The sequence below is a fragment of the Orycteropus afer genome, unplaced genomic scaffold (assembly GCF_000298275.1).
Source record: "Orycteropus afer afer isolate SDZICR_OR568_19922 unplaced genomic scaffold, OryAfe1.0 scaffold00167, whole genome shotgun sequence".
Classification (NCBI taxonomy): Eukaryota; Metazoa; Chordata; class Mammalia; order Tubulidentata; family Orycteropodidae; genus Orycteropus; species Orycteropus afer.
In genome coordinates this window covers 6580710-6588911 of record NW_006921754.1, presented here as the reverse complement: position 1 = coordinate 6588911, position 8202 = coordinate 6580710, and the positions used below count along the sequence as shown (strand labels likewise).

Below are 8202 nucleotides of genomic sequence, written 5' to 3'. Positions count from 1 at the left end.
CAGGAGGCGGCGGCGGCGCCGCGCCCGAGCTCGCATTCCTTAGAAGTGCCCGGAGCCCGCGGGGCGACGTCACCCCCGGCTCCGCCCCCGTCCCTCCCCGAGCAAAGTAACTCTTGACTAACAGGAGCAGCCTCCGCCGAGCATGGAGAGCAGCCGCCGCGGCCAGCAGCAGACGCTGGCGACGCTTTCGCCCCAGGGGTAAGAAGGAGAAAGTGTCTGCGGGTGGCTGTCGACGCCCCGCCGTCAGACCGCGAGCTCCGGCCGGCACTTCCGTGGTGGGTTTCGCCGCGATCTCCCGGGCAGCTCTTTGCAAAGCTGCTTGAAACTTCTCCCAAACTCGACATGGATACGGCGGCGGCGCTGCCTGCTTTTGTGACGCTCTTGCTCTTCTCCCCGTGGCCTCTTCTAGGGTCTGCCCAAGGCCAGTTCTCCGCAGGTGAGTGGCCAGGGGGCGTCCGGAGCCCGGACGAATGCCCGGGGCTCGGGAGGGGTGGACCCGGCTGCACGCCAGAGCCCGGGGCAATTGTTTGGCGGAAGCTTTGGTGGTTCGGGTTGTACTGGGTACAGAGACGTCTCAGAGTTTGTGTCAGGTGGCACCTGGGCACCCGACCGGGCGCCCGCCACTGGGCGCAGGTAACTTTCATCTTTGCGACCCATTGTTCCCGTGTGCGGCTTGCTCCGGGCGCGGGCTGGAGGGACTGGGCGATAGTGTATGGAGACCTTGCTTTGGTTGGGAAATTGGCAGCCTCGGCGTCCAGCGCGGTGTTCCCTGGGTTAGTGGGAAGAGAGAAAAGAAAAAGTAGTTGGGACTCTGGGAACGGCCACTTTGTTGCTCGTGGTCCAAGCTTGTTGCTGTTCGCCACTCGAGTGTTTTAAAAAATTCCCCGGGAAGCCATTGTCAGAAATGTGGAGATTCTAAGGGATTGACCTCGGCGCGCTCTGCCAGGTGCTTTTTGTCCGGGGAATAACCTCCCCAGACTATTGTCCAACTACTTCCCGGTCCCTCCCCCACCGCCACTCTCCTCCGCCAGCGTTGGGTTGCTCCTGGACATGCCCTGTAAGTTAGAGCTTTGCAAGGAGCTTGTTCCGTGTGTGTGCTGGCGGAGCCTGTAAGATGTTTTGAAATACGATTCGGAGGAACCACATCAGACCGTCTTGGGCAGCGAAATCTGGGCAGCGGGTCTTGACCCCAAGTGAGATCCCGGTCCTCGGGCGAAAGCCTCGGACGAAGGTGGGCCAGGAACTCCCTGAGCCGACCTGGGTGATAGGGGCTGCAAAACACCGCGGCCCCCCAGGAGAACCCAAACGAAGGACTGTGGTGCGGTTTCGCACATTAGCCCTCTGGGTTTGTTTTTAAGTAAAGGCTCTCAGAAATGCGTGAGCCCTGGCCCATCCGGTTCCTTCCTCTATTCCCTTTTAGTTTTGTTATCCTTCATGTACGTTGTTGCTCCTTTCCTTCTCTCCTCTGGGGACTCTGAAGTTTCACCTGGTGGACGCTGGGGAGCGGGCTTCCGGGCCCTCGTCTGCCTCCCGCCGGTGCTGACAACTTTTCTGGCCAGCTCAGCCAGCTCAGATTGGCTGGTGAGCGCCTGTGCTACTGGCTGGGGTCGCCGTGCAGATGGAGACGCAGAGGTGGTCGAGGGGGGGATGGAGTCTACAGTCGCGTTCCTGGCTGAGGACGCGGGCAAAAAACTTACTTTGTACATGTCATTTGCTCCCGTTGTTTTGGCTGCTCGGTTTCCTGCAAATAAACTCAAATTGTTGTTTTCCGGAGTAATAGTTTATTTACCTTCCGTCCTCTCTAGCCACTTTAGAACTCTGTAAAAGGAGTTAGGCAACGGACTCAGCTGGCAGCATGTGCTGTGCACTCAGGCAGAGATTATGAAATAACAGCGTGTGGAGACGCCTTGTCTGTAGGTGATGTCTGCAGAGGGCAACTACTGTATGCAATGAATGATCCAATGGTTTGATTTGATTCTCTCTCGAGAAAGCATTGCAACAGGCATCTCTGACATATAATGCCCGTTAGCATTAGAATCGTGCTTGATGTAAGTCATTTTATGCCGGCAAGTTGGAGTGAGTATTGATTTCTGCACAGTGTTTGTCACCACACGTAGAGTCTACGCTTCAAAAGGCATGTAGCTTGTTAATTGAAAGTTTGAACTCTACTAGTTGCATGATTAAACTTACATGTATTCAGGAGTTGCAGCTATTAATGTTTCAACAGCTGATGGATATATTTTCACCAGTAAAGAAACTTTTCTTTTCAAATGTTATTTACTCTGTAATGAACAAGAGGATATAATACTACCACGTTTCCTCCAGCAGAATGTGTAGATGAGTTTTTGTGATCTTTGGAGTTCAGATATCTCAAATGAGCAATTGTGTTCTTAGATATAAGTCATTTAATGAAATATCCCTGGCTTTTCTTTAGTGACAAAAACATAACATTTGACTTTAAATATGTGCCAAAAAACCCCACAAACTTACTGCCCTCGACTCGCATCCGAGTCGTAGCAACCCCTCCTTGGGTTTCTGATGTAATATCACTATGGAAGTAGATTGCCCAGTCTTCCTTCAGAGGAGTGGAAGGTGGATTTGAACTGCCAGCCTTCTGGTTAGCAGTCAGATGCCTTAGACACTATGCCACCAGAGCTCCTCGTTGAATACGTGCAGTCGTAATACATGTAATTCTTACAGGACCATACCTCAGATTTTGTCATTCAGGTATTTGCATCCGTGGCCAGAAAGGAATGCCTTTTTATTTCCAGAGTTGAAAGTCAGATTGTGGGTCTGCCTTTTTCCAAATTAAGTTTGTTTTGTAGCACTTTTTTTTTTTTTCTTCTTCCCTGTCTATAAAAAAATCATTCAGTGTTCTGTTGGCATCAAAACCTCTGGCAGTCAGATTTGTTGCCAAGACATTGATTCAGAAACCGGAGGTGTATTCTTTCTCACTGTTTTTCCTTTATTCTACTTTAAACAATAAACTGTTACTTCTGTTGAGAAATTTAGGTAAAAATACCTTAAGAGTCAAAAACAAGTACAGAATTTTAAAATGTCCTGTAAAATGTGTCTCTTAAATCACACCCAGTAAGGCCAGTAAGGAGCTCTAGTGGCATGGTGGGTAAGGTATTTGGCTGCTAACCAGAAGGTTGGCAGTTCAAATCCACCAGCTGCTCTGTGGGAGGAAGATGAGGAAGTTTACTTGTGTAAAGATTTGTAGCCTTGGAAACCTTATTTTCCCTATGAGTCGGAATTGATTTGATGGCAGTGAGTTTGAGTTTTATTTTTTTTTAACGGGCTGGCAACTGCAGTATCTCTAGGGAAGTAGATTGTCCAGTCTTTCCTTTCCAGGAGTGGCTGGTGGGTCTGAAGCACCAGCTTTCTGGTTAGCAGTCAAATGCTTTAGGCACTATGCCACCAGAGCTCCCCTTTTTGTGGGTGGGTGGGTGGGTTAATTTACCACTTTCTGTTATTATCATGTGGTTCCTAAATATTGTGTTTCACAGACAAATTTTGAAAGACTGAAGATTACTGGATCTTTGATACATCATACATGCATGTAATCTATGTTATTTAAACCAAAAATTTAAGGTGTTTTTCATCATTGTAACTTTTCTTAGCTTTTGAGGTTAAAGTGTAACAGTGCTGCATGGTGAGCTTCTTAAAAACCAGAACTTCCCATAAATCTCAATTTATATTTATGTTCTTGCAGTTTAGTCTCTTACTTATAGTGACACCTGTGTTGTATCTAGGGAAGCTGAGGCATTGCAGGAGCTCTGGTGGTGCAGTGCGTAAGGCATTTGACTGTTAACCAAAAGGCTGCGCGTTCAAACCTGTCAGCCACTCCTCTGAAGGAAAGACGGGGCAATCTACTTCCATAGCAATACTGCCTTGGAAGCCCAAAGAGGAGTCACATCTAGGAATGCTGAAGCATTACATGCATAAAAATATGCTGGCGTTTAGTTTGTGGGTTGTGTAGCTATCCCTTGATACTTAGCATAGCTGGGAGATTTTCTCACGTAAGGAAGTTTTCTGGATTCTGATGACTGATAAAACTAGTCACAGATTATGTGACTTGGAAACTCGTTTTCTTATCTGTAAAATGGGAGCAATAATACCAATCCTGGCCTTTCCACATGGCTGTGAGGAGGAGCAAGTGAAATAATTCCTGTGATCTGGCTCTGTCGTTGTAAAGCCATGTGCAGTTCCCTGGAGTGTAATTATCATGCATGAAGGTAGTTGAAGTGCCTTCCTTTCAGCTCTTCCCATTCCTGCTTTCCCACTCTCTCCCTTTCAGGACTTGGGTTTTGTTTTCCAGGTTTGTTCTACTCGCCAGTCATTCTTTTTAATCACTCTTAAACAGAAGCATCCTAGGTTGGACAGACAATAATTTTGTCAGTCCAGTGATAGACATTATTCTTTTTTATTTTTTTAAGGACTTATGTGAATCGTGACTTAAATGATATCTGAAGGAAAGTCTATTATGTTTCTAGTAGTTTATCTCTAGAAGAAATGTTTTTTTCAGTCGATTTCTTTAGCTGCCTGTTCAGCTATTGGTTGTTCAGTATCTTCATCTCAGCGTAGACAATAATATGCAGCTTTTTAGATGCAGTCTTATCACTGACCTAGAGAGGGACTATTGTCTCTTCAGTAGGATGTGAGCCTTAAAATGCAGCTTAAGATCCTGTCTTGGATACAGTTCCTGGCATGCCACACTGTAAATGTGCACTCACTTGGATCCCTTTTATAGGTCCTTGCAACTCATCTAAGCAGTCTTAATTTGCATGTGTCTGACATCTTGCTGTCTCTGAATGCTACATGTATCTTATATTTATTACCTACTAGGAAAATACATAGGGAACCCTGGTGGCACAGTGGTTAAAGTGCTCAGCCACTAACTGGAAGCGTGGTGGTTGAATCCACTAGCCTCTCCATGGAAGAAGGATGGCAGACTGCTTCTGTAAAGATGACAGCCTAGAAAAGCCTATGGGGCAGTTTTACTTTGTTCTTTAGGGTCGCTGTGAGTGTAAATCCACTCACAGCAATGGGTTTAGATTTTTTTGTTTGTTTGTATAGGAAGATGCATGAGAAGCAGCTTGTTTTAGGGCTTGCGTTTATTTTTCTTGTTTCGATTGGCCTGTATCCCTTGGTTACTCAATTCATTAAAACTTCATATTTCTAATAAATAGTAATGATATGTAACTGGATATTGCCCATGACGGTTTTTCTCTCTCTAGTCCCCTCATGTCTGAATCTGTTGATTTGCCTGCATTACGAGATGTCATTTTGTGTCTGTCCTAACCAGACGGGGAGAGGCAGGTCTGGCTGCTATTTGGGCTCTGACATGTGTGCTGCTGACAGCTCTTCTCTTTGTGTTCATAAATGGGAATTTGAAAAATAAATCAGCCTCTCTGCCATTCTGCCCCTCTCCCACACTGCCTCCTACTCCTCTCTAGCAACAACAGAGCCCTGCATGGATATCCACAAAATCACAGCCTTTTTGTTTTCGCCAAATATCTTTTGTTGCTGGACATGTTCTTAAAAACTGGAAATAGGACTCACCCACTACCCAGTGCTCATGCCAATCCTCCCACCAATTCTCGTATTTCTACAAATGACAGGTTATCATAGGTTTTGTTTTTTCAAAGAATATTTAATTTATACGATATGGTCCTATACAGAGAAACCGTATCGCCACCTGTTAATGCTTTTCAGGTCCGGTGTACTACATGTGCTCAAGGTGGTACTGAAGAAGCAGTATAAATCATATTAAATATGGACCTGCTGCCGAGAGGCCTGGCAAATGCTCTCTTCATCAGCCCTGTGCTTTGCCATTTCCTCTGCTTGCTCTTTAGGGAGGACAGGAAAAGAAATGCCAGAAGATTGAGAGCAGGAAACTACAAGAGAGTTTACAGATTGTTCTTAAAGACAAAACAAAGGATACTAGATTCTGGAGCGGGTTTATGTGTGTGATCTTTTACTTAATTTTCTGAAGAGGGGAGAAATTCTCTTTTTTGTCTTGCTTATTGGATCAGCCTTTGCTTTTGTCTAAAGGCATTCATTTCTTATTCTGTGGATGTAAAAATCTCCCTCTGTGTATTCCTCTCAGACGTTACCCTTTGATTATATGTATCTGGTCTGTATTCCTTTATCAAATGGTATTTCGCTTTGCCTCAAAAGGTTGTAATTGCTTTTGAACATGACTTGTTTTTTTCATCACATCTCATGCTGTTTGTCACAGTTATTGAAGAATGGTGTTCTGTCAATTCCTGATATGTCCTAAAATGGTATTTGATAACACAATAATTGGAGACTACATCAATCATACTAATTTTTGTTCAAATTGAAGCCAAAAAACCGAATGTTTATATCCATTAAGTAATCTTTTAATGTTACAGAATGTTATGTGTTTATACTTACATACCTCCGAATAGAGAGAGACTTTTTCTTTTTTTGTAAATAGAGATAGAAGTTTTGAGTACCACATTACCTGAAATAAATAACTGACATACACGTGTACTTTGGAAAACTTTTAAAAAATTGTTTCTGTGTTTGAATGGTTGACATCTGTGTGAAGTCTGGAGGTATATATTTTATACACTTCAAATTCACCTTAGTGTTTTATGAAATATATTCTTAATGAAACAAAGTTCTGTATAACATATTTTATTAGTTCCATGAGGATTCTGTTGTACAAATTACATCTGTTTTAGTATTGTTGACAAAATTTGAGGAGATTGTTTTCATTTGAAGTTAATATTTTACTAATAAATACTCATTTACTTGACTAAAACATACAACTTGTGTTTGTGAGCTTTTTCAGGTTATTGACATTCTGGGAAAACATTGGGCCTGGGAAGTAAAGATCACAGTAATTCTCTTATGGAACTTTGCCATTTCCCCACTTAACTCTGAGTTGAATTTTTTTGGCATTCTCCCCTGTGTGTTGTAATCCATAAAAATCACAAGTGACTTATTTTGTCACTTAAAATTGTTTTAGTAGCCAGTTAAATAGTCCTAAATGAAATAATCCATGTTTCCACTTTATGTGATGATAGAGTGCTGTTAATATAAATGGTGAATAGAGCAGTGCTGGCTAAATTCTCCAAGTGCCATTTTAGAATTGTTTTAATAACAGGAGCTCAGGTAGAAATAAAGCCAAAGAAATGATTGTCTGCTTGAATTAATTGGTTGCATTTTGTTGGGAAAGGTGAAAGATGTATGTGTGTGTGTGTGTGTGTGTGTGTGTATTAACAGGCATAGTACTTTTTAGTCCAGTGGGTCAGATGAGAGAGAAACTAAGACATCTATAGATGGGATCACACCCATGTATAGAGTCGTAGGAATATTGAAAATAGATAATTATTTTCGCTATTTCACAGACGGAGAAACTGAAATGGAAAGTAGATGAACTATGTGCTATACTTTATTATAAATCACCCTACTGTATTTTAACAGGAAAAGAAATCTTCCTTTTTAATTGTTAACTATTTTTATGGACCCTTCCCAGTGCATCCTGATGCTTAACAGCTGCTCATAGGCTGATTCTCCAAACTCTGCCCAAGGCAGCAGCTGACTAGCTCTAGAGATTCCCTTAATCTTTGTTGGATGCTGGGGTGAGCTAGCAGCTGCTTAAGTGGCAGACTGACCACAGTTCCTTGATGTGATTTGTCTTACGTCGTTCAACAAATTCTAGAGTAGAGAGGAAGCCTTTCAAGGGTCTGCACTGCTTACCCAGGAGTTGAATATTGATTTGCTTCTTGGTCTTTGGATTCACCAATTGCAAGATTCCTGGGATTTTGCTACTTAAATTGGTATCCTTAGGCCAGCAGTGTCAGCATCACAAGGAATCTTGCTGGAAATACAACCTGTCTACCATAGACTGACTTACTCAGTCAGAATCTGCATTTCAATAAAATTCGTAGGTGATGTGCTTGAACATTTCATTTCTGAGAAACGCTGCTTTAGAACAAAGAAGGCTCAGCTTGAGAAGATCCAGCTATTTCATGTGTTTTACTGTGGAAGTGCAAGAGTATTGTGAAAGGATTAATTAAATTTCACATGAAACAAATTTCTCTAGAACTATATTTATGATTAGTATTTACCTGATTACAATTTTACAGCCCAGACACATCAAAACAAAAATACTATACAATTTTTTAAAAAGAAACGCTTGGATAATTTTTTTTTTTTTTTTTT

General features: G+C 43.0%; 1 protein-coding gene across 1 annotated transcript in view; it reads left to right on the top strand.

Moving 5' to 3' along the window:
• Nucleotides 1–342: 342 nt before the first annotated feature.
• Nucleotides 343–8202, top strand: part of PTPRK (protein tyrosine phosphatase receptor type K) — an 867169-nt gene continuing 859309 nt past the window's right edge. The window contains exon 1 of the mRNA XM_042781758.1: nucleotides 343–436. Within this exon, the coding sequence (XP_042637692.1) occupies nucleotides 343–436 (94 nt within the window). The remainder of the gene's footprint in view (nucleotides 437–8202) is intronic.